Consider the following 27476-nt stretch of genomic DNA (forward strand, 5'->3'; position numbering starts at 1 on the left):
TTGCTTGTTCTGCAATTTGATTAAGAACAAAACTTGGTACCCTACGCTTAATAAGATATTCCTCTTGTCTGTTATGTTTTAAGAGTTTATGCTTTTTTTCGTATCTTGACAAGGGAAACATCCAAGAGGATACTTAATCATGTAATATCATCATTTTTGTTGCTCTTCATTAATCCGGCAACTTTCAAAAAAAAAAAAAAAAAAAAATACAACCCATGTTTAACTGAAGTCAAAGATGATTTTTGAACATGTGCGCCCAAAATAATTGGTAAAAGGCCAGGTTTTCCATCAACATTGATTATGTGTAGAATATATAATTCTTGTTTTTTCTTCGATATCTACAAGAAAAGGAATATGTATATAGGGCAGAGCTTATTACTCATCCCCCTTTGCATAAGTATAATCACCAACTGTAACCAGTTTTGTATAAACCAGCTGCTATTTGGATTGTATGAGCCAGTTTTTAGGTAAATTATTTAACATACTACCGGTGATCCGTGGAGCGCCACCCCGTCAACAGATGACATTTTATTTATTATTGTCCCTTCTTAAAACCGAACCAGTTGATTTAGGCCTGATTTACATTTTGCTTTGTTTTGAAATAGTGAACGGATTTTTGGGTAATTCTTGTTTTTATGTATTTATGAATAAATTCTGTTTGAGCTTAAATTTCTTCTTTAGTTTTGTCGTAATCCTCCAGGTATTCATTTAATAGAAATGTTTGGATTGGGACATAAATAGGGGAGAACAAAAGCCGTCTCAGCAATTCGAAAAATTGGTTTCAAATTGGTTTCACGAAAAAAAATAGACATGAAGTATTTGTGGGAAGGGGGTCAATTCCTTACTGGAGGGAAACATGTCTGCCATGTTTTTTATATTATAATTCTTGTTTTTTTACCATGCCTAAAGCAGTGTGTAAGGTTAGCGATATAGGTATGTATTTGGAATGTGACATTTGACCTAGATTATGCATATGACCTTGAAACACTAGGGGACAACACAAAAGACAATTAAGGTGATCGTGTTGTACGGGGTAGAAGTTTTAAGCACTAAAAACTAAAGAATATACTTGTCGTTTTGGAGAATATACAAAGCGTTAAAGATTATTTTATGATTCGTGTTCATACTAAGGTTCTAGATGTTGACTTCTGTTGACTTAAGAGCTTTAGTAGATTAAGGATAAGAGGGATCTAAGAATTGCGCTATCGGATTACGAAGATTTGTCGTTCGGACATATTATCATAAGGAGCCACAATTTTCCGGAATGTTTTTTCTTTTTCTTACTAAATAATCAATAACTAAAAACTAATAAAAAAGCTAAAAAACTAAAAAAACTAAAAAAAAGGCAAAAACTACAAAAAAACTAAAAACTAATAAAAAAAATAAAAAAGCTAAAAAACTAAAAAAACTAAAAAAAGGTAAAAAACTAAAAAAACTAAAAACTAAAAAAAAACTAAAAAAGGTAAAAACTAAAAGAACTAAAAAAGAAAAAAATAAATGACGACACTCAAAGAGAAAGCGACCAGGACAAAAGGAATGTTCGATTAGCAATCAACAAAGCACCGGGACACAGGGAGTATAAATGACGACCAGGACACAAGTAAAAAAAAAAATTAACAAAACTAAAAAGAAGGTAAAAACTACAAAAAAACTAAAAAGAAAAAAAAAACTAAAAACTAATAAAAAAACTAAAAAATCTAAAAACCTAAATAAACTAAAAAAGAAAAAAAAAGGAAAAAAATAAAGGAGAAAAACAAAACTAAAAAACGAATGTATATACAGACCGGTACACCGGGATACAAATGACGACCGGGACACAGGGAATATAAATAACGACCGGGACACAGGGACACAACTACAACGGGGACACCGGGGGAAACAGGGGGATATAAATGACGACCGGGACAAAAAAACTAAAAAGAAATAAAAACTAAAAACTAATAAAAAAAACTAAAAAATCTAAAAATCTAAATAAGCTAAAAAAGAAAAAAAAAGGAAAAAAATAAAGGAGAAAAACAAAACTAAAAAACGAATGTATATACAGACCGGGACACCGGGATACAAATGATGACCGGGACCCGGGACACAGGGAATATAAATGACGACCGGGACACAGGGACACAACTACAACGGGGACACCGGGGGAAACAGGGGGATAACCTGACAATCTATTTATATGCAAAGACAATGGGACAGCAAAGAATGTTGTATATTCGCAAGTTTTACGTAGTTAAAACCATATATATATATATATATATCTATATTCACAGGTGGGACATAGGGACACAACTACAATGGCGCGTAACTATTATGGCGCGTAACGACTTACGCGCGCGGGGGGGCTTGGGGGGGGCGCGAAGCGCCCCCACCAACTAGGTGTTGGGGTGGCGCGAAGCGCCACCCCAACAGCTAGTCTATATATATAAAAATAAGTTGTCTGTCTGTGGATGGATGGATGGATGTGTCAGGTGACGTCACCTGAAAAAACTGGATTAGGTGACGTCAAAACTGAAAAAACTAAAAAAAGGCAAAAACTACAAAAAAAAACTAAAAACTAATAAAAAAAATAAAAAAGCTAAAAAACTAAAAAAACTATAAAGGTAAAAACCAATAAAAAACTAAAAAAAAAACTGAAAAAACTAAAAAAAGGCAAAAACTACAAAAAAAAACTAAAAACTAATAAAAAAAGTAAAAAAGCTAAAAAACTAAAAAAACTAAAAAAACTTAAAAAAGGTAAAAAACTAAAAAAAATAAAAAATAAAAAAAAACTAAAAAAAAGGAAAAAACTGAAAAATAAGCTAAAATAAAGGTAAAAACCAATAAAAAACTAAAAAAAAGGAAAAAACTAATAAATGACGACACTCAAAGAGAAAGCGACCAGGACAAAAGGAATGTTCGATTAGCAATCAACAAAGCACCGGGACACAGGGAGTATAAATGACGACCAGGACATAAGTAAAAAAAAAAAAACTATCTATATATATAAAAATAAGTTGTCTGTGGATCTGTGGATCGTGGATCAGGTGACGTCACCTGAAAAAACTGGATCAGGTGACGTCAAAACTGAAAAAACTAAAAAAAGGCAAAAACTACAAAAAAAACTAAAAACTAATAAAAAAAATAAAAAAGCTAAAAAACTAAAAAAACTAAAAAAAGGCAAAAACTACAAAAAAAACTAAAAACTAATAAAAAAGCTAAAAAACTAAAAAAACTAAAAAAAAGGCAAAAACTACAAAAAAACTAAAAACTAATAAAAAAAATAAAAAAGCTAAAAAACTAAAAAAACTAAAAAAAGGTAAAAAACTAAAAAATAAATAACGACCGGGACACAGGGACACAACTACAACGGGGACACCGGGGGAAACAGGGGGATATAAATGACGACCGGGACAAAAAAACTAAAAAGAAATAAAAACTAAAAACTAATAAAAAAAACTAAAAAATCTAAAAATCTAAATAAGCTAAAAAAGAAAAAAAAAGGAAAAAAATAAAGGAGAAAAACAAAACTAAAAAACGAATGTATATACAGACCGGGACACCGGGATACAAATGATGACCGGGACCCGGGACACAGGGAATATAAATGACGACCGGGACACAGGGACACAACTACAACGGGGACACCGGGGGAAACAGGGGGATAACCTGACAATCTATTTATATGCAAAGACAATGGGACAGCAAAGAATGTTGTATATTCGCAAGTTTTACGTAGTTAAAACCATATATATATATATATATCTATATTCACAGGTGGGACATAGGGACACAACTACAATGGCGCGTAACTATTATGGCGCGTAACGACTTACGCGCGCGGGGGGGCTTGGGGGGGGCGCGAAGCGCCCCCACCAACTAGGTGTTGGGGTGGCGCGAAGCGCCACCCCAACAGCTAGTATATATATATAATTAAGTCAGATAATGAGATCAGCCTGGGACAAGATTTTAGAAAATGGCCTAGCGATGAGTTTCGACGAGTACATGCTAGAAAAAGCTTCCAATCCGTCTAATTTTATTTAGAGGGGGGAGGGGGGTCCGACTGACACCAAGGCCGATCAGCCATATATATATATCTATATATATAAAAATAAGTTGTCTGTCTGTGGATCAGGTGACGTCATGTTTCTGTGTCGACTGACGTCATGAAGTTAGTTGTCGTCATTTTTGCTATGACGGTGACGTCATTAAAGATATTTAAGACATATATTCACGTAGAAATCTATTAATGTTTAAGTTCAAAATGACTGATGAACTTACAATGGCAAAAGCCGATGAAGATGCTCAAAGAGTCTATGCCAAAAAACTTGCTGCTGATAGAGAAAGTCGGAAAAGAAACCGTGCCGAGGAACTACCAGAGCAACGCGAAAGCAGACTTGCTGCTAAAAGAGAAAGTGAAAAAAGAAGGCGTGCCGAGGAATCACAAGAACAGCAAGAAATCAGGCTTGCTGCTGATAGAGAAAGTAAGAAAAGAAAGCGTGCCGAGGAATCACAAGAACAGCAAGAAATCAGGCTTGCTGCTGATAGAGAAAGTAAGAAAAGAAAGCGTGCCGAGGAATCAGAGCAACCTGAAAGTTATCGCCTGGCATTCAGGTACAGCCCAGTCGATGATTATAGCTTGAGTAGATGTGTTCAAATCGGGACAATGTCTAAAATTTGTCCCTATTGCAAGGCCTTGAAATTCAATGATGAAACAATGGGAATGTGTTGCGCCTCAGGAAAAGTTAAACTTCCTCTATTGGCTGCACCACCAGAGCCATTGAAGACTTTCCTTACTGGAACTACGTCAGAATCTAAGCGTTTTTTGTCAAAAATCAGAAAATACAACTCATGTTTCCAAATGACGTCGTTTGGAGCCCAAATCGAAAATCCAGATCAATTTATGTCTACTTTCAAAGTAAAAGGGCAAATTTATCATAGAGCAGGGTCCCTTCTACCATTCTCAGGCGAGAATCATAAATTTTTACAATTGTACTTCATCAGTGATAGAAATTCTGAATTGAATGCACGTTGCGAAATTTCTCCCAAGGTTGAAAGGACAATCGATTCCCATTTGCAACATCCTTTCCACGAAAATAATAATTTAGTGCGTCTGTTCAAAACAGCCATCGATTTGATGCCTACTGATTCGCATAAAATTGTTATTTCCGCTGACAAAACGCCTCCTGGCCAACATGTGCGTAGATACAATGCTCCAACTATCGACGAAGTGGCAATCGTTATGGTCGGTGATCAGTTTTTACCTCGAGATATTATTCTTCATAAGCGAAGCGCTCAGTTGTTAAGAATTGCTGAAACTCACCGATGCTACGATGCCCTACAATATCCTATCATTTTTTGGGATGGAGCCGACGGCTATCACTTTAATATTAAATTGATGAATCCAGCCACTAACAAAGAAATGAATAATAAATGCAGTGCAATGCATTATTATTCCTATAGACTAATGATTCGGCAGGATGAAGAAAATTATATTTTAAAATGCAGTGAATTGTTTCACCAATTTGTCGTTGATATGTATGCTAAAATTGAATCAGAACGTTTGCTATATATCCGCCTGAATCAGACCAAGCTCCGCTCTGAACAATACATTCATTTGCGAGATGCAGTTATAAATGAGGTAATACCACAAACGTTGGAAGATTAACAATTTTACCTTCGTCATATGCTGGCAGTCCCCGTCATATGCATGAATATGCTCAAGATGCTATTGCGTATGTTCGTCTCTATGGTCGTCCAGATTTATTTATTACATTTACATGTAATCAATCTTGGGACGAGATACTGCAGCTTTTACTTCAAGGCCAATCGGCGGTTCATAGGCATGACATTACGGCCCGTGTCTTCCGGCAAAAGTTGAAATCACTGATAAACTACATAGTAAAACTTGAAGTGTTTGGGTCAGTGCGATGCTGGATGTACTCAGTGGAATGGCAAAACCGAGGGTTGCCACACGCACATATACTAATCTGGCTACATAAAAAAATATTTCGAACGAAATTGATGATGTGATTTCCGCTGAAATACCTGATAAAAATGTCGATAAGGGGTTACATGATATTATTGTAAAAAATATGATACATGGACCTTGCGGTGCACTGAACGAAAATTCACCATGCATGGCCAAAGGAAGGTGCACAAAGCAATATCCTCGACTTTTAGTATCAAAGACAATTACTGGCAATGATGGTTACCCACAATATAGAAGAAGATCTACTGAAGATGGCGGTAAAACAGCAATAATAAAGAAGCGTAACGGTACCACCATCGAAGTAGATAACCAGTGGGTTGTTCCATATTCCCCATTATTATCAAAAACATTTAATGCACACATAAACGTTGAATACTGTAACTCCGTAAAGGCAATCAAATACATATGTAAATACGTCAACAAAGGCAGTGACATGGCAGTTTTTGGCTTGCAGCCCGAAATCAAAGATTTCGACGAAATCGTACAATATCAGGCTGGAAGATACATAAGCAGTAATGAAGCTGTTTGGCGAATTCTTTCATTTCCGATACATGAACGTAGTCCAGCTGTTGTTCACTTAGCGGTACATTTAGAGAATGGTCAACGTGTTTATTTCACGGAAACCAACGTGCAACAAAGAGCCCTGAATCCACCGGATACAACATTAACAGCTTTTTTTCGCTTTGCAAAAATGATTCTTTTGCAAAAAAACTGCCTTATACTGAAGTGCCTTCGTATTACACTTGGAATACTAAAAATAAAGTATTTGAATGTCGAAAACAGGGTAAGTCAGTCGACGGCCAACCTACCATCTTCAAAGATACCACGATAGGAAGACTACACCGTTCACCCCAATCAACATGAATGCTTCTTTCTACGCCTGCTTTTGGTGAATGTACCCGGTCCGACATCCTTTGAGTATTTGAGAACTGTAAACGGTACTATACATGACACTTACCGTAGTGCATGCCAAGCTCTGAATTTATTGGAGAATGACCAACACTGGGATATCTGCATCAATGACGCGTGCGAAACGTCAACCCCAAGTCAAATTCGTGCATTGTTTGGCATCATTTTAACAACTTGCTCTCCATCAGCTCCTACAGAGTTATGGGAAAAATATAAGTAAAAAATGTCCGAAGATATACTCCATCGAAAACAGTTAGAGACGTCAGATATGACTTTTGATTTTACATCAGAAATTTATAACTACACTTTAGTTATTATAGAAGATTTGTGCGTATGTATGGCAAACAAACCTCTTCAGGATTTGGGAATGCCTTCACCTAACCGTATCGCTGCTGTTTCGACATGTGTAGAATTGGATCGTGAACAAAGTTACAGTACGAGTGATCTATTGTCGTATGTACAAAATAACATTTCCAAGTTAACGTCGGAACAAAAAGACATTTATGATACGATAATGCATTGTGTCGATAACAACGTTGGAGAAATTTTCTTTTTGGATGCGCCAGGAGGTACTGGTAAACGTTTGTGATAAAACTGATTCTGGCATCAATTCGATCAAAAAATGATATAGCGTTGGCAATTACGTCGTCCGGAATAGCCGCAACATTGCTGCCTGGTGGAAGAACTGCTCATTCCGCTTTGAAATTGCCTCTGAATTTGCATTCTACAGAAACTCCCACGTGCAATATTTCCAAATCATCTGGGATGGGTAAAGTATTGCAGCAATGCAAACTTATTATTTGGGATGAGTGCACAATGGCACACAAAAAATCGCTCGAGGCTCTGGATCAATGCTTGAAAGATTTGAGAGGGAAGTCGAAACCCTTTGGCAGCACATTAATATTGCTTGCGGGAGATTTCAGGCAAACATTACCTATAATACCTAGATCAACTCCTGCAGACGAAATGAATGCTTGCCTGAAAAATTCTAATTTATGGGCACACGTAAAAATATTAAAATTAACTACAAATATGCGTGTCCGATTGCAAAACGATGACTCTGGTCAAACATTTTCAGATCAATTGCTGGCAATTGGAAACGGAAAGCTCCCAGTAGACTCAATTTCAGGACGTATACAACTACCTGCTGATTTCTGTAATTTAGTGACGTCCAAAAATGAATTGATTGAAAAAGTATTTCCGAATATTCTAAAAAATTATAAAAATAATAAATCGCTAAGTGAAAGAGCGATTCTCGCACCCAAAAATATAGACGTCCACGAAATCAACAATATTGTTTTGACCAAGATTCGAGACCAGGCAGTCCTTTACAAGTCAGTCGACACAGTTTTGGAACCAAATGAAGCGGTTAATTATCCATCTGAATTTTTAAATTCCATAGATCTTTCAGGGTTTCCACCACACGTGCTACAACTAAAAATAGGCGTACCAATAATACTTTTAATAAATAACAACTCACCAAAGCTTTGCAATGGCACGCGACTTGCCGTAAAAAAACAATGGAAAACCTAATAGAGGCCACAATCTTGACAGGGCCTTTTGAGGGTGAGGCTGTTCTTATTCCTCGCATTCCCATGATTCCAACGGATCTGCCTTTTCAATTTAAAAGATTGCAATTCCCAATTCGATTAACATTTGCAATCACCATTAACAAAGCTCAAGGTCAATCATTAGAAAAATGTGGTATAGATCTTAATACTGATTGTTTTTCCCATGGACAATTGTACGTTGCATGTTCGAGGGTCGGTAAACCTGACAATCTATTTATATGTAGCGACAATTTGACTGCGAAGAATGTTGTATATTCGCAAGTTTTACGCAGTTAATTTTTATTGTATCTATCTATCTATCTATCTATATAAAAACGAGTTGTGTGTATGCATGTGTGTTTGTTTGTAAAAAGAGCGTTTGCATATGACGTCATTATTAGTACATAAGGCTTTGTAAATGCACAGACAATGGGAAAGCCAAGAATGTTGTATATTCGCAAGTTTTACGTAGTTTGAAACACATATATAAATCTATCTATATTCACAGGTGGGACACAGGGACACAACTACAATGGCACGTAACTAATAATGCGCGTAACGACTTACGCGTAACTCTAGTAGAAAAAAGGATTGTGGGAAGAAGACCACTTGAGGTGAATGTTTCAAAGAAGGTATCACAATCATTATTATTGCTAACATTTAGTAAATTACAATTCAAGTCCCCAAAAACTATTGCCTTCTTTTGTGGTAAATTAATAAAACTAGAAAAATCATCAAACAGATTACAAAAGAAAGGGGTCAGAAATGAGGCGGGTTTATAAAATAATGAAAAAATAAAAGAATTCTCGTCTACACTTATGTCTATGATTATTGAATAAATACATCTATTATTTATAGGTTGCGATAATAAGGATTCCCAGTCTAATAGCCTGGTGAATTTCAGACTTCACCGGATGTAAAGAGAAATGCCTTTACTTTTAGGTTAGCGTGCTTTTTGGACCAAATGAAATAATTAAGAACAGATTGGGTCAAGTGGTCCCCGTAAGCGCTTGTCGTAAATAATTTCAGAGACCATCCTGGCTAATCATGACAAAACGAAAAAAAAACAGTAAAGATGAGACAAACGACGATAATACGAGCCAGTGAAAAACGTAAAGACTATAATGCAAATATTTCGGCCAACACCTCTGCTTGACCGTCCTCAGTGCTCGATAATAAAATAAAAATTACTAATAAAAATCCAAAGATAATACAAAAAAAAATCAAACCTTAAAACAAACACAAGAACTAAAATATGGCGACCCTCTCAATGTAACGGTGATAGGATAACTGAGTAAAAATACAATACTGAATGGCAATTTAATTTTTTAATTTATACAGACAATTTTAAAAGCTAATCGCTTCCCAAATAAACACCATCGCAGATCAGGTTAGGTTTAAAAAATACGTTTTGTTGATTTATATAAAACCGATCAGAAAAGTTAGTTCGGTATAAATGGGGCTCAAATGGGCTTCTCCAGTGTCTCTATTGAGAACTAGTTTTCGATGAAAGAGCTTTTATCTCAACTTCCACCACTGAAAACTTGCATGAGACATATATATATATATATATATATATATATATATATATATATATATATATATATATATATATATATACATATATATTCATTTTGACTCACATGTTCGGTGTCACATGTCTTGTAACGGCGTTTGTCTTTGCTCTTCGTTTTCATTTTTAATACGCCGCTGCTTTTCTTCTTACTGCCCATGTCGCATGTCTTCTAACCGCGTGTGTCCTTGCTCTTTATTTTCGTTTTTAACACGCTCTAATTGTCGTTTTCACTTTTATTCTAACCGCCCATGTCGCATGTCTTCTAACCGCGTGTGTCCTTACTTTATTTTCATTTTTGACACGCTAATGGTCGTTTTCACTTACCTTCTTCGCATGTCTTCTAACCGAGTGTTGTTGCTTTTCGTTTTCATTTTTGACACTTTTTTGGATTTTGATTACTTCAGACAATTTAGCAATGGCCTTTGTTTTACCTGGCCGTATTGGGGTTGTCGCAATTGATGGTCCAGGTTGTCGATTTTCATATCTTATCGAGTTTGCTAGTTCGGGTGTTGGTTCCAATGAATCATCACTTACAGAAACTGCAACTGCAAATTTTCGTTTTTTGGGCCTTCCAGCAGACATTGCATTATATAAATAACTGATGTGTTGGAAAGTCAACAATCTTATTTATGCTTTGCAAGATATCATATCAGAAAATGCTTGTGTGATGTCGTATATGATGTCACGGGAAGTGCTTATATGATGTATTAATGTAGTACATGATGTCGTTTAAAAAACCAAAATCAAGGCTCTTAAAGAATTTTCTCAGACTTCTGACCTATTTAGATCCTTTTTTATGCGGGAATATCCCAAGATACCAATTTTCCCCCAAAAATATGGATTTTTCGTGCTCTTATAAACTGCAAAAAATTCGAAAAAAAACAAAAAACAACTTAAATGTCACCTTGAAAAATTCTAATAAAATTCAGAGCTATTTTAAAAGTTGCAAAAATAAGACGAGCCCCATTCTTTGCAGTGGTGTTCATAGGATTCCCTGTTATTGCAGTTGTTTCTATGTTAGAAGAACCCACCATTAATTAGGGGAGAGGTTGTCGGAACGCAAGTCCTCTATCGACAAAGCTATGAAGCTACGCCAAAGGCTTGAGATTTTTGATTACGCCTTGGCTCAACATGTATGTGACGATCCATACCTTTTCATTTTATTTGACAACACCTTCGTTTTCACCCCCGTTGAAGGTCTCATGCAAGTTTTCAGTGGAGGAAGTTGAGATAAAAGCTCTTTCATCGAAAACTAGTTCTCAATAGAGACACTGGAGAAGCCCATTTGAGCCCCATTTATACCGAACTAACTTTTCTGATCGGTTTTATATAAATCAACAAAACGTATTTTTTAAACCTAACCTGATCTGCGATGGTGTTTATTTGGGAAGCGATTAGCTTTTAAAATTGTCTGTATAAATTAAAAAATTGAATTGCCATTCAGTATTGTATTTTTACTCAGTTATCCTATCACCGTTACATTGAGAGGGTCGCCATATTTTAGTTCTTGTGTTTGTTTTAAGGCTTGATTTTTTTTGTATTATCTTTGGATTTTTATTAGTAATTTTTATTTTATTATCGAGCACTGAGGACGGTCAAGCGGAGGTGTTGGCCGAAATATTTGCATTATAGTCTTTACGTTTTTCACTGGCTCGTATTATCCTCGTTTGTCTCATCTTTACTGGTTTTTTTTTCGTTTTGTCATGATTAGCCAGGATGGTCTCTGAAATTATTTACGACAAGCGCTTACGGGGACCACTTGACCCAATCTGTTCTTAATTATTTCATTTGGTCCAAAAAGCAAAGGGATTTGGTCCTAAAAGTTGGACCATTTGGTCCTAAAGTTGGACCATTTGGTCCATTTGGTCCTAAAAGTAAAGGCATTTCTCTTTACATCCGGTGAAGTCTGAAATTCACCAGGCTATTAGACTGGGAATCCTTATTCTCGCAACCTATAAATAATAGATGTATTTATTCAATAATCATAGACATAAGTGTAGACGAGAATTCTTTTATTTTTTCATTATTTTATAAACCCGCCTCATTTCTGACCCCTTTCTTTTGTAATCTGTTTGATGATTTTTCTAGTTTTATTAATTTACCACAAAAGAAGGCAATAGTTTTTGGGGACTTGAATTGTAATTTACTAAATGTTAGCAATAATAATGATTGTGATACCTTCTTTGAAACATTCACCTCAAGTGGTCTTCTTCCCACAATCCTTTTTTCTACTAGAGTTGATCCTATGAGTCTACAGCGACTGTAATTGACAACATTTTTGTATCCACTTCCCTGGGAAACCACCTGCCCTCCAAAATAATATTTTCTGACCTGTCAGATCACTTTCCAATCTACCCTCCCAACCCTCCCTACCAGCTACTCAACCATCTAGAACTAGTACCCCTATTAATATACTATACTATACGTAGTAATAGAACTACGTATAATAGAATATATAATACCGTGAATATGAACCTGTTCACGGATCATTTGAAATCCTTCGACTGGTCCAAGGTTTTGGATTGTCAGGATGTTAAGTCAGCCACAAATGGTTTTACACAGGGACTGAGTGATCTTATCAGTTCAAAGTTTCCAGTTCGTAAATCAAACCGAAAAACTACCCATATACGCCCCTGGATGTCTAATAGCCTGATAATCTCTTCATACCGAAAAAATAACCTATATAAGTTAGCTTGCAAAACCAGTAACGCTATTGACCTCACTAATTATAAAAAATACAAAAAATTATATCCGAAACTCGTCCTGGCAGCAAAAAAAGATTATTATTACTCAAAAATCTCTCATTGCGAAAGGAACTTGCAAAAAATTTGGTCCACAATAAATGAAATTCTTTAAAAAAAAAGGAATTCAAGAACTGTGCCTATTAACCTTAAGGAGATCAGTGGCAGATTAATTGACCCAATTTCAGTACCGGATGCTCTTAATAATCATTTCACTAATGTTCCAAATGCTAACTCCTGTTCCTTCTCCCAGTCAGTATACCCTATCAAGAATCCTGGATCTATGTTTTTCTCTCCAACTGATCGTAAAGAGGTGCTTCAAGTTATCAAATATTTCTCTAATAGTAGTACACCTGACTTCTTTGGCATAAGTAATAAGCTTGTCAGGACTGTATCTTCCTATGTTTGTGAACCCATTGTGCACATAGCAAACCTGTCTATGACCAATGGAGTCTTCCCAGTAATATTTAAATCAGCAATTGTTATCCCGATTCATAAAAAAGGCGACCCGTCTGAGATAAGTAATTATCGTCCAATCTCACTTCTCCTAGATATAACTAAAGTGCTCGAGAGAATTATATTCCGACGTCTTTCTCACTTTTTATTTGGGATTCATTCTTCAGATTCGTTGATTTCTCCTCATCAATATGGCTTCCGTTCCAAATTTTCAACTGCTCATGCACTATTAGACGCCACACAGTTTATACGTTCCCAACTTGACCTTAAAAATACTGTATTGATCTTATTTCTGCATTTTTCTAAGGCCTTTGATCCCCTATGTATAAATCTATACTTCAATGGAATATAATATCCTCCACTGTCGAGCTATCCACAAGTTTTCGCTCGTTGTAAAACAATGTACTAAAATTTTGATATTATAATTTTCTAAATTCTTATTCAATTTGCTTTGATTACCCATGTTTTCTCTTTTCTTTTATTCTCTCTTCTTCATTTTCAATTTTTTGTTTTTATGGTCCTCAACAAGTTCGCTTCCAGGATCTTTATTGGTGTTATATTTTTTTTTTATTTGAATAAACTGAATTGAATTGATAACACGATCCCCACGGCACCTAGGAAGAGGTATGTAAGTTATGAAGTTTGCCCATTGCTTACGCATAGTGTTTGTTTTTTGCGAAGTAAATAGACATTTTCGGGAGGGGGATCAATATTCTTCTGAGGGAATATTTCACAGGGATAATTTTCTTTGGAGAGAGAAGTTTGGGGGAGGGGATAACTTTCCATAGGAAATTTTATAATTTGGGAATTTGTCAAAATTTCTAAACGTAATTCTTTGTACCTGTCTTACTTTCTCTTTACAGACTCAGTTTTACACGTGGAGATCTGAAGGCTAATTATACCTATCGATTTTAGGAAAACCCTAGTTAAACTACTGTAAAAGAAAGGTGACAACAATGACTATGGTAATCTTTGAGGCATTAGCCTTCTCTGTAGGCAGTAAATTACTTAGCAATATGATACTTGGGCTGTTTTTGGGCTGTGGGCTTGCAACCCACACCCAGGATACATCACCTTACCAAATAACGACCCTCGCATGCCCCGAACCCGATTTTTGACTGCGAAACACAATCCAAAAATGGGTTTTTTGAACGTGAGAACGATGAACCAGATATCTGAGACAGAGCGAGTTGTTAAAGAGATGAGACAGTACCTCATCGATATACTCGTTCTCAGTGAAATAAGGTGGACTGGAAATAGATTAGAAAAGTTCGATGATGGATATGCCATGATATTTAGTGGTCACCCTTCCGTCCACCGTACTGGTGTAGGACTTCTGATGTCGCCACTTCCACACAAAGCAATGACAAACTGGAACCCAGTTAACAAAAATATAAATGGCAGCTCGCTTCGTATCAAATCACACAAAAGTGACCGTCATCGCCTCCTATGCTCCAACTAACGAAGTTGACGAAGAGGGGAAAAATGCTTTCTATATTACGCTACACTCGGCCACCAAAGACGTTCCCAGGCATGATATACTCTTTGTGGTTGGTGATCTAAGTGCTAAAGTCGGTGTAGACCACCAGTACTGCCCTGAAGCACTGGGCCCACATGGCATGGGAAAGACGAATGAGAACGGTTTTGAACATTTATGTGACGTGAGGGGCTTTCGAAAAGTGGATGTTAACTCAGATCACATCATGAGGATAGCCAAAGTAAGAATCAAACTGAAAGCTCAGAAGCTGTGGCGTTATAAAACTAACACCACAACGCATAAACAATTCGACATCGATAAACTGAAAGATCCTCACATACGCAAAAACTTCTGCAGATCGCTGCATAACAGATTTGAAACGTTAAGCCTGCTCGACGAAGCTGATGACTTTGTTGTTGAGAATACATGGACCTCAGTCAAGAGTGTGTACCATGACGTTGCGAAGGTCAATCTTGGCTTCAAGAAAAGAAAGAAAGAAGAATTGATATCGGATGACACCCAGAAATACAGCAGTAAATGCAAGGAGACCCAAACGCTTATCCTGAATACGTCAAGTCCTGAGCAAAAAGCCCAATTACAGCTCCGTTACAAAGAAGAGGATAAAGCAGTGAAAAGAAGTACCAGGAAAGACAAAAGAATTGGTATCGAGAGAAAAGCAGCGCTTGCATAAGAAGCTGCAGTGAAGGGAGACTCTAAAACGGTTTATCGAATAACAAACGAGATAGTTGGAAAGAAAAAAAAAATCGTACATCCCTAGTAAAAGATGAAAATGGAGACGTTATTTAGGATCCACGGAAAGCTGATGAGAGATGGGCTTCAAATTTTGAGAAAGTCTTAAATAGGCCCAGACCTGATGATCCAGAAACAGTACCGGATACACTATTTTTACAAATTAATATAAGTGCTGACCCCCCCCCCCCAGCCTGGAAGAAGTGACGACAGCTGTGAAAAAGCTGCAAAATGGACGTGCACCTGGAGTCGACGGGATTACGGCAGAGATGCTAGAAGCGTTCCTTCGAGACTGCATATTTCTATGGATTGCTCTTCTAGTGGCCATCTGTAACAACGAAAAAGTCCCAAAATATTGGACCAGAGGTAAACTGGTCAAACTCTACAAGAAAGGCGATGCACAAATTTGTGACAATTTGAGGGGCATTGATTTGACGTCTAGGCCTAGTAAAATACTGCCCTCAGCCATATTACAACGCCTACGAAATCAAGAGGAAAATTGGACAAGGGACATCGGCTTTTAGCAAGTTGAAACCAGTCTGGCGCAGTAGTAAGTGCTCTATGCGCTTGAAACTCCGCCTCCTGAATAGCAATGTGATGTCCATCCTCCTCTATGCTAGTGAATGCTGGAAACTAAACATCCAACTGGAGAAACGTGTCCTAGCCTTTGAAAACATATGCCTTAGGAGAATCCTGAACATAACAGACGTCACGGCTGCAGCTCAGCTCCGAAGTGTCTGGCGAAGTTTCATAGACACCCAATACACCACCCACTCTGGAGGATCTTGGGTAAATAATTGAGAAGTGCCTGAGTTATCAGGCAACTGTAGTCCTCAACCCTATAGATTATGAACAAGCGTTCGATTCTGTTGATAGAAGAGCTTTAACGAAGATCCTTTTCTTGTATGTTTTACCAGGCAAATACATTAAAGTGATTATTGCTATGTGCGAGAATAACACCGCTGTGGTTGCGACAGGACCCTTAGGTTTAGGTTGTACTCTATCCTCTTTATTTGAATCATTTCAATGGACTTTTGATTAATAAAGATGGTGGGAGCAGTGAAGAGGTTAAAAGCAGAATAACCAAGGCTCAAGGTGCTTTTTCACGACTGAAAAAGTCTAGAAAAATAGAAAGATAAGTCTGCAAACCAAGATTAGAATATTGGAAGCTACAGTGATGACGGTGGTCAAATATGGCTCTGGAGCCTGGACGCTCAGAAAACCGGATGAAGATTTGATAGATATTTTCCAGAGAAATTGCCTACGGATTGGTCTGGGTACCCGTCTGACTGACCAAACTGTATCTGAAACTGTAGGCCTTACGAAAAATACGGTTCTATCCCACATTCTCGGGTTATAATAAAAGAAAGGTTGAGATGGCTTGGGAATGTTCTACGGATGAAGGATTACAGATTGCCGAAGATTATCCTTTTTGGCAAACCGTAAAAGGTTAAACAGTAAGCAGGTTGTCCGTGGTTGGGGTGGGAGGATTTCATAAAAAAGATTCTTTTCATATACGGATTCTTTTCATGTTTTTCAGTTAAAAACCTTACTTTCAGTTAAAAAAAAATATTGTAATGTTTTTTATGCAATTCCAAACAGAGAAGGTGGGATTGTAGAATAGTAGTGGTTTGCTTGCGGCATGTTAAATGAAAATTATTTCAAGAACACTGGAAAAATTGAAAATTTTACTTGAATATTTTCTCACTAGAAAACAGTAATTTTGTTAAAAAGAATTTTTTGGTGTCTGAAATACGAAAAATATTATATTAGTTCAGAAAATCACTGTTTTTCCCTGTAATTTTCCTCGACTAACATTTTCACAAGGTTTTTTCTTTTTTCTTTTTTTTTTTTTTTTGGGGGGGGGGGTTGTATGCAAAGCCTGGCGTTTTGGATGACTGTTTTAGCAAATAGGAAAATTCATGAAAAAATTATAAATAGGTCTTAGGCTCTCCTTTTTGCGTACCCCTGAAGACTCTTTTAAATCACAGACGGCGATATATAGTTTGGAGTTAGTAAATGGCAAAGTGGGCTGTATACATGTTTTTTCACAAAAGTACTTTCTAAGGAAGGATTTTTCATGGGAACCTCAGATATAATCCATTCGATTCAAAATTCAAAATTATAGTTTCAATTTAAATATCAAAAGCTATTGGATGACAACCAGGCTCCTTCCCCCGCCCCATCTTTTCCCACAGACATCAAAATTGTTAGATAGCCGTTGAAAGGTCGGTATTTGTATGAAATAACCCCTTCCGCTCAAGTTGCTCATTCACTTACGCATTGCAGAACCGTTTTTTTGTGAATTTCTTTCAGCTTAGCGTGAGACAAGACAAAGAGAAGTGACAGAATAAATGAAAAAGATATAATTTGGGCTATATATTTGCACATTAGGGGTTGGGATAAAGTATTTGGACAGTGTGAAGTTAGAAAATAATTCTTACTACATAATATGCAGAATAATTTTACCTAAGACATTAGGCATGCAGACCAGCAATGCTATAGTTTAGGTTTGGTATTTGTTATTGGGAAGCATATAGACATTATGAGGGGAGGGTCAATATTCTGCTGGGGGGGATTCTTCACAAGGAGAATGTTCCGTGGGTAGATAGGTATCGAGGATGGGAGAGAGGAGGATGAAGTTTTCAGAGAAATTTTACAATGGGGGAATTTGCCAGAATTACATGACGCGATCCTTTTTTCCTGTCTTACTTTCTTTTTACCGACCCAATTTTACATATGAAGAATGATGTTAAGGGTAGTTGTCTGGGAAAAATATTTACCGGGTTAGAAGTGTCTAGAGGATCAGTCTATGGAGGGGAAATTTTTACGGAAGAAATTTCCACTGGGGAAATTCTTCATCAGACAATTTTCTACTGGAGTAACTTTTTACGGGGGGAGACGGTATGGGATAAATTTTCCTTAGAGTGGGCAACTCCAATATTATATGAAAAACAACTGTAAATTAAAGTGTTTTTCGAATGAAAATATGCCAAGAAGAATTTTGCAAGCGGATTTACCCGCTAGGAATTTGGTGGTATTTATTTATTTATTTTATTTGCTGGAAAGAATAGAAAGACAATAAGCACAGGAAGACAATGGTAGTACAGAACAATTAATCAAATGCTGATGCTTTAAGCAACATAGATGAAAGTATGAGCAAAATAAAAGAGTTTTCGGAGGTTTTGCGAGTTCAGGGTGCTAAATTTTTTTTTTTAAATCAATGTTAAGAAAACTAAGTCGGTATGGCTAGGAATAAGGCTAAGGTTAAAAGGTGACGTAGGATTATGAAAATACTGATCAAGTTGACAGCATCACCTGCCTTGGTAGCGCTATTAGTAAAGACGGTGGGTTCAGCGCAAATGTTAAAAGTAGAATAGCCAAGTCGCACTGCGTTTTTTCGCAGTTGAAAAACAGTTTCGAAGAATAGAAGATAAAACAGCTGACCAAAATTAGCACATTGGAAGCTACATTAATGACAGTGGTCAAATATGGTTCTGAAGCATGGGCGCTTCAAAAAACAGACGGAGATTTTGCTAGATGTTTCCCAGAGAAATTGCTTACGGCCTGTTTTTGGTGCGTAGCTGACTGACCGTATTTCAAACAGTCGAATGTAAGAAAAGTTTGGTTCAATCTAGATCTCCAGGGCTACAATGAAGGAAAGGTCGAGATGGCTAGAGCACGTTCTTTGAATGAAAGATGATAGATTGTCGAACATTGTCCTTTTCGGTCAACCGTCTTGGGCTAAAACGAAAGCAGGTTGTCCGTGGTTGGGATCGGAGGATGTCATAAAGAAAGATTTTAAGGGAAATTAGAATGTCTTGGGAGGGTTTAAAGAGGGAGGATTTGAAGAAATTAGGATGGAGGAGGAGCTTGCGTATCTGTGTTGGGCGCAGCTGGTTTTGTGCTGAGGTGAGTTGTTAGTAGTAGTAGGATAGGTATAGGTACATCAAAATAATTGGCTTATCATGCTGATGGCAAACCTGAGGATTTATTCAGTCGTGTATTCCCAACTGAAGCTACGAGCCTGGGCTGTTTATAAACATCCCCCCAGAAAGCCAGAAATCTAAATGAAAATTAGCGTATCAGAGAACTCTACTGTATAAGCTTTAAGGCAATCTTTGGCATTCGTATTTTTTTACCTCACAAAACTTCAACGATTTGTTTTTTCCCAAGGGTTGATCGCTTCGAACTAATGATCCTAGAATATTGAGAGAGTGCTCATTAAGACGGAAATTAAAATTCTAGTGCCCTTGTTAAGTCACCAAAAAGATCGGAGGGTGTTTAGCCCCCTTCCAGTGCCCTTTCCCCCCCAAGTCACCTGATTAAACTTTTGAGATAGATATTTTGTTTAAAATAGTTGAAAGGTCTAATAACTACACCTTCGGGGATAACAAGACCTCCCAAAGCCCCTAGGGAAAGGTCAATAAATTATGACATTTGCCCATTGCTTACCTATAGTATTTGTTAGTAGTGTTATACATCAACAATAGTACATCATCAAACCATCATCATCATTAAAAGTTCGTTGTTATCAACATTCTGACAGCTGACTAAAAATGCTTTAATACAGACATTTTTTGGCGTTAAGGATTGTGCGTTTAAAAATAGTTATTAATTCTTTTTCTAAGGTTACTTGAGTTCCAGGAAGAAACACCAGTGGATGGCATTTCTAAGCCTTTTTTGGTGAATTTATACTTGTTATTGATATTGTACGTGTTTAAGTGAATTTATACACTGATCTCTACTAGTCTCCTGAACAAAAAGAAGAATTTTTCATACCAAAAGCTTTGTAAAATACTAGATCAGTAATTTATAAAATATATTAGTAAACCACAGTTTACTGTGGTCTTTTTGAAATAATATCCGTCAAGTAAATTTAAATGAAATTAAATCAAATGAGTCAATATTTCTTCAATCTGATGCTTCATTTTAGGGCAACATCTTCTGATATTTACTCAATCAATATTTTTTTTGGCTTCAAATTCAGCCACAAAAAAAATTCGAATTTAAGAAAGACCTAGAGCGGTAAAATTTTCAGAATTTCCTGAATTCCTGAAAAATCAGCTCCTGAATTTCCATTTTCTCCCCTTCAACACAAGCGCATCAGATACGTCCCATGATACATCTGTCATGAACCTTATAATTATTAATCTATTCCTGAAGATACTGTGTACAGTATCTTTACTAGAGTGCATATTTTAAGCGTTCATTCCCAGATTCTTCAGGCTCTTAGATATCAAAGACAAAAACAAGAAGAAAATTTGTCTTATATAAACCTTTCTTGCCTACAGCGACAGGTATTCACAGTTTTTTATTTTGCTTTAACACAATTTACAGTCCAAACTTTAAGCATACATTCACAGCTGTTACAGGGTATTGGGTGACAAGGGTCAGGCTTTTGTTTTAAGTCATGTCAGTTTTTAACTTGATTAGCTTGTTTCACCCCCTTTTCAGGCTTAGGTAAAATAATTGCAAGGTAATAAGCCCAACAGAAGACCTACATAGTCCCAACTTCATATACTCAACTAAGCTGTAATTTTCATTTACCTCTTAAATTAGTGTTTTTTTTCTGCCAGGATCTTCCGTTAAAGAGTATTTCTTTGGGGGGGGGGGAGGGAATAGGATACTGTCTTTATGTGTGTACTATATACTTGAAAACTTGTATGTTTCATCTAAATACATATAACATCTTAACTTGAAGCTATTTTTAAAGCCTAAACTCTTTTTTTGTAAATGATGATTTTATCTTACTAATAATTATTCACTAGCTGTATAATTGCTTAGCAGTGAGTTGGAAAAATATCCTAAAAAGTTCTATTTGATAAGGATTCATGTGAAAACTTTGGAAAGATACAATTCTAACACTCTATCATTTCTCTCTGGCCAAAAAACTATATCCCCGCTGAAGCATACTGGGATATCCAAACGCCTAAATATTACAAGATTATGATTTTATACCATTTTTTTTAAAGCCTTTCCTCTCATTTTGGATTGGAAATCTTGTGAACAAGAAGCTAAAGGAAAAGATTGATCATCACCCAGACGTCATTTCTTTTTCGTGGAAAAAACCAAGAAAAAATTTAATGGGTGCGTAAAATAGGACGTCAATTATTTATATACCTTTCTTATATCTTCTTGGACAGACAATTTGAGAGTGAAATATTATTTTTCGTCTTTTTCTTGCATTGAAAGCAGAAATTTATACTAACTCTTGAACTGAAACCAATATGGCAAACTGTAACTGTAATCTTAGAACTGAAAACAAAACATAACTACCTCATCTAATTTTGAAAAAAAAAACACTTAGGTTAAAGGAGTATTAATGGTCGATCTTCTTGAATTCGCATTTTCTCCCACTCAACACATTGCATAATATATGTCCCATGAGACATCCGTCACAAACTTATAAACATAGCTAAGAGAAGAGATGGTGTTGGGTCCAACTTGTTTCCTAGAGGGCTCTTCGTGAGCTTGAACAGAGAAAATTATCTCTCTGCAGAGGCCCCTGGGTGGGAAAGGGACATAAATACTCAGGAAACATAAATAGCTGTGGCACAAACATAGTAAATCACCAGTTTCTTAGGTAAAATAACCAAATATCGCTAAACGGAAAAAAATCACCAAACTTGGTAATAAATTACCAAGGGTGGAAACCGAAACTCTGGTCAAGATATGTTATCGTTGTCGATTTAGGTTTTCGATGTGTATATATATAAAAAAAATGTTAAAGATGACCCCTAATTTTTCTCTATTCAAGTCAAAATAAGTTATAAAATATAGATTTTATTAGTTATATCTATTTCAAAATAACGATTTTTCTAATCACAGAATAGAAACATTTAAAAATACTTTATTGAGAATTTGACGAACAAATTTAGAAGTTCTAAAGAGAGAAAGTGAGATGAGAGAATGGTAATGCTATTTTATTTACTTTGTATGATGAAATTTCCATAATAAAATTTACAACCGGGGATTCGGCCAGAATTCTTATATTTAATTATTTTTATTGGTCTTACTTTCTCTTTTCCTGCTCAATTTTACGTGTGGTAATGTTAAGGAGAATTTTCTGGGGAAAAGTTTCACCAGGTTGGAATTATGGGGGGTTCTATCCTTGGGAATTTTCTACGAGAGAAATTTCTCGTGGGAGAAATTCTCGATGGGGAAGGCACCAAAAAGACAAATAACAGACGGGGCCAAAAGACAAATATTCGGATGGGGCCATAGGCACTACTCTTTTTTATTCTTTAGTAATTTAACAGAAGAGAGAGTAGGTGATTTAGTAGGATCCTAAAGTTTCAATACGAGCCTGTCCATAGCCATTGCCGAAACCTTACAAGTCCGACAGCACCCTGCCATTGTCATAGCGTTACAGGTACAAATGGGGATTCACCATCCGCAAAGCCCCATATAAATATGGGTCATTGTGGTCCTAGAATCAATTTATTGATAGTCCGGCACAAAGGTCAACTATATCTATAGGGCCAACATTTACTAAGGTACCACCAGTTGCTGAGGAGCCTTCAAGTCCCCCTAAAAACTTTTTTTTAATGAAATATTTAACTGCTGTAAGATTTGAACCTAAAATCCAATGCACAAACGGATGGCGCACCTCAAAAGACTGAAAACCCGGACATAGCAGTGGTTATAAAGAAAAACAAAGAATGCCATGAGCTGAGTGAAGACATAATAGAAAACATTTATCTGAAATAGTTTCAAATATTTTGAAACAATTGGGTGCACAACAGCTTACCACTGATACGAATTTTGTAGAATTTAGCTTAGCAGCTCGAGTAAGATTATGGCTCTACAGGAGGATATCATATATTGACGGAAGATTCGGAAATAGCTATCAAGTCACTCGGGCTGTCTGAGGATGCACGAATTGACTACTATCCGAAGCGAGCTCTAAATTCCGTGTTCCGTGTCATTTCACATGCTCACATTTTTCTCATTAACCTGTTATTTTCTATCGATATAGCTCCTCCTGCGCTTAAGAAAAGTCACCTGATGCCATTATTCAAAGGAGGAAAGAAAGAAATTTGGAATAATTATAGACCAACTTCTATTATTTTAACTATTTTGAAAAATTCTGAAACATTAGTGATTAAAATTTTTTAAAAATTTAGGGATAAAAAATTATTGCCTTTTGATCAGTGTAGTTTTAGGCAAGGTCAAATGGCTGAGGACTCCATTTTCAATCAGGTAATTGAAATTAATGATTTTATTCTTTAAATGAGTTTTGGCGTAGAGAGTTTTTACCCCTAGTGTTTTGTGGACCTTTCTAAGGCTTTCGATACTGTTAACCATAAATATTGCTATATATATTGAAAAAACCAAATTTCCCTCCTTTTGTCAGACCATAGATTCAATCATATTTAGAGGAGGTCACAGGTTGTCAGTCTTAAATTAGCAATTTCTCATGAATTTAAAAAAAAAACTTGGAAAGTCCCTCATGGATCAATACCAGGGACACTTCCTGTTACTAAGGGATTTATCAACTAATTGCATTTTAATAGGTTATGCTGATGATACAGTTTTTCTTTTCATGTATTTTCTATAGGAAGAGGGCCGATTTCTATCTGGAACGTAACCATCTTTTACTCAATATTTCTAAAACAAGGTAAATTATGCAAAAAAATTAAAATTATTTCCCAGGAAACATTTTAAACCTTAATAATATTGAAATTAAAAAAATAATCAGTTTCAATACCTTGATATGATTTTAGGTGAGTTTGTGTCTTGGAAACTGCATACAAAAAACAATATCAATCCAATTTCGAGAAATGGAAGTCTTGTTTTTAGGATAAGATAATGTATAGTATGACTGCCTGAAAATTATTTATTTTTTTTACGAGCTGAAAGTTTCCTCTTTCGTTTTTGAGATCGAGAATGATCTTGAACCAAAGGGCTCATTGAATTTATATCTATTCCGCGGCTCTACAGACTATCAATATTATTTGACTTCTTCTGTACTTAACACTTTGCTTGTGTTGAACAAGGCCATGCAACAATGGATGCTTTTTCTTGAAAGCACAGGGAAGTCCAAATTTGGAACAAATTACCAGAAGACATTAAAGATCTGTTTTATTTCTGTTCATTCAGATAAAAACGAATAAATTTCTTTTGTCTTCAGTAGTTTAGTTTATATTATTTTTATTTATGCTTTGTTGTTCTTATGAATTCTGCACACTGATAGTAATTTTCTTATTTAAAACTGTGTAATGTTCAGGACTGTATCTTGGCTGAAGGGAATGTTTGTTAAATTTTGGATTACTCCATGATGTACATTTTTTTTTGAAATAACAAAGTCTGAAGTCTAGCTGGTTTAAGTCTGAAGTCTAACCTAGTCTTGTTCTAATAAAATTTCATTTTTATCTCGTAATGCACTGCCATCTAGGCCTGATATGTGCCCGAAGAATAAAGAAAACAACATTCAGTATGAGCGTGGTAACAAATTTTACATACGGTATGGTCATTTTTAAATATCCTTTGCGAGTTCTCAGTCAATTCAATAAATTGAGTGTAAGTCAGTAATTGATAAAATGTTTCTTTTGTATGATGTAATATTTAATTGTAGATAAAATTTATAGTTTGTAACAAATTATTATTTAGATGTAACTTGTACATTAAATTTCATTTATTCTTTTGTTTCGATGAAAAATAAGTATTATAATTATATTTCTGTGAAAAACATTATTGATTTTTCCATACACTCAAAAACAAACAATTAAAAAAAGGGTTAGACGAAATAAATTGCTGTAGAATGGTCTAACTAAATTAAATGTCACGGCTGTTTCGTGTCCAGAAATTTTGCTTAAAAAAATTTACAGACAGTTGAATCTGCCGTATTAAAAATCCTCTGTGTTAAATATGGAAGCTCTACTGCAGTAGAGCAATTTTCAGTTTCTTGAAAATTTTGTTCTCATGCTTCTTATTTGTTTTAAGACTTATTTTTTTTTTAGTTTACCTAAAAAAAATATTATTTTTTTGCAATTCTATGGGATTAATGTTTTGATATTACAACTGTTATTTTTATTCACTAGCTCAAATTCATCTATCAACCAAATTATATTTTGAGTTTGGTATTCTTTTTTAAATTAGAAAATGTCTTGAGAAGATTTGGAAACATACAAAAAATAAGATATCTTCTTTTTTAAGCCAGTTAAGATCATGCTCATAGTCAGAATAGCGTTATAGTAACAGTAGCACCAACGATAGCAGTATAGTAACAATAGCATTGTAATAACATTAACATCAACAATAATAGTATAGTAACAGTAGTTACAGCCATATTTAGAGGAGGTGGTTCAGGGTTAGACCTCCCTTCCTCAATTTTTTTGCTTAATTTGTTAAAACACCGTTCGTTTTAATATACCAAAAGAAGAATCCCAATTTCTACCAAATCATTTTTTTTCAATTTGGTTTAAAAGGTTTATAAAAAGTGAAAATCCATTGAAAATTATTTTGGAATTTGATGAAAAATAGGACAACTATCCTATTTATTAAGAAAATTAAGATTCTTCTCCAATAAGGAATCTAAGTAGCATAATTAGGATTTGATAATTTAACCGAGCCATAATTCTGGCTCGTTGGATGGATAGAATGAAAGTAATGAACCCAATGATATAAGCATCGTGTCTTTTTGTTGAAAGTCAAAGCTAAAGGCTTTACATAAGCATTAAAAACAAATATATTAAGAAAAGGTGATTTTCGTTTACATTTATTCATTTCCTAAATATATTTATAAACTCATATTTTCGTAGTTATTTATATTTCTTAACGCTTGTTTTTACGGCTCCTGACGAAATTCATCAGCTAATATTGAATACCAAAATCACATTTACGGAAATAGAAAAGTATTTTGCATTAGCAAGGCTAAAAACATTGTCTCCCGTGAAGACTCTCGCTTCAGATATCAAACAGTTCTTGGTAACGAGCTGTAGTAAGGAGCGACCTGGCTCAATAGTAACCGAAACTCTAAAAAATGGAATTTTGATACCAATAGTTGCATCAAAAGAATCGCATTTTAATGCTGAATTCAAATATATAATTTTCATCAAGATTAGTATGATCTATCATAGATAGTATTATCTATCATAGACCTTTAGGGGAAACAACCCCTAAAGGTCATACAATCTTAACGAAAATCACACCATAAGATTTAGCGTATTTGAAAACCTTGTTGTAGAAGTTTCAAGCTCCTATCTATAAAAATGTGGAACTTCGCATTTTTTGCCAGAATACAGATCACGGATGCGTGTTTATTTATTTATTTATTTTTTTTTTTTTTTGTTTTTTTTTCCTCAGGGGTCCCGAAGTTTCACAAGTCGATTTTCTTTGAAAAAACGTATTTCAAAAATAATTCTTTGCCCGGATGTCGGGATTGATTAATAATAGATTTTAGTATGTATTTTGCTGTGGTGATCTTGCGCTGGGGTGGCCTCCTCTATGATCTACTACCTGCTATGTTTTTTTTTCTCTCGTATGTTTTTTTTGTCTTAGTCTTTTCTCTCTCCTTTAATAATTATTAGTATGACGAGACGTTGTGTTTTTTTTATGCATTTGTGCTGCGTCCAGCCTTACGAGCTCTGCTCTCTGTTGGGGCATAAAATTGTTTCTGTATATTTAAATTTGAATTAATAAATATTGATTGATTGAAAAAAAAAACAGAAATGAAAAGTTCTAGTGTCCTTTTTAAGTGACCAAGAAAATTGAAGAGCATCTAGGCCCCCTCCCACGCTAACTATTTTCCCAAAGTCACCGGATCAAAATTCTGAGATAGCCGTTTTATTCACCGTAGTCGAGAAACCTTATAATTATGTCTTTGGGGGTGACTTATTCCCCCACAGTCCCCGTGGGAGGGACTACAAGTTACAAACTTTGACCAGTGCTTACATATAGTAATGGTTATTTGGAAGTTTACAGACGTTTTCAGGGGCGTTTTTAAGTTGGGGGGGGGGCTGAGAAGAGGGAGATATGTTGGGGAAACTTTCTTTGGAGGAATTTGTCGTGGGGGAAGAAAATTTTCATGAAGGGAGCGCAGGAT

General features: G+C 35.6%; 1 protein-coding gene across 1 annotated transcript; it reads left to right on the plus strand.

Moving 5' to 3' along the window:
- The first annotated feature begins 14597 nt into the window (after positions 1 to 14597).
- LOC136034469 (uncharacterized) lies at positions 14598 to 15368 on the plus strand. The gene has a single exon (XM_065715668.1). The coding sequence runs from the start codon at positions 14598 to 14600 to the stop codon at positions 15366 to 15368; it is 771 nt and encodes a 256-aa protein (XP_065571740.1).
- The last annotated feature ends 12108 nt before the right edge of the window (positions 15369 to 27476 follow it).

The sequence above is a fragment of the Artemia franciscana genome, chromosome 2 (genome assembly GCF_032884065.1).
Source record: "Artemia franciscana chromosome 2, ASM3288406v1, whole genome shotgun sequence".
Classification (NCBI taxonomy): Eukaryota; Metazoa; Arthropoda; class Branchiopoda; order Anostraca; family Artemiidae; genus Artemia; species Artemia franciscana.

What these genes read in the sequence shown, in the direction of transcription:
- LOC136034469 (XM_065715668.1), top strand. Translation starts at nt 14,598, where the DNA reads ATGGCAGCTCGCTTCGTATCAAATCACACAAAAGTGACCGTCATCGCC.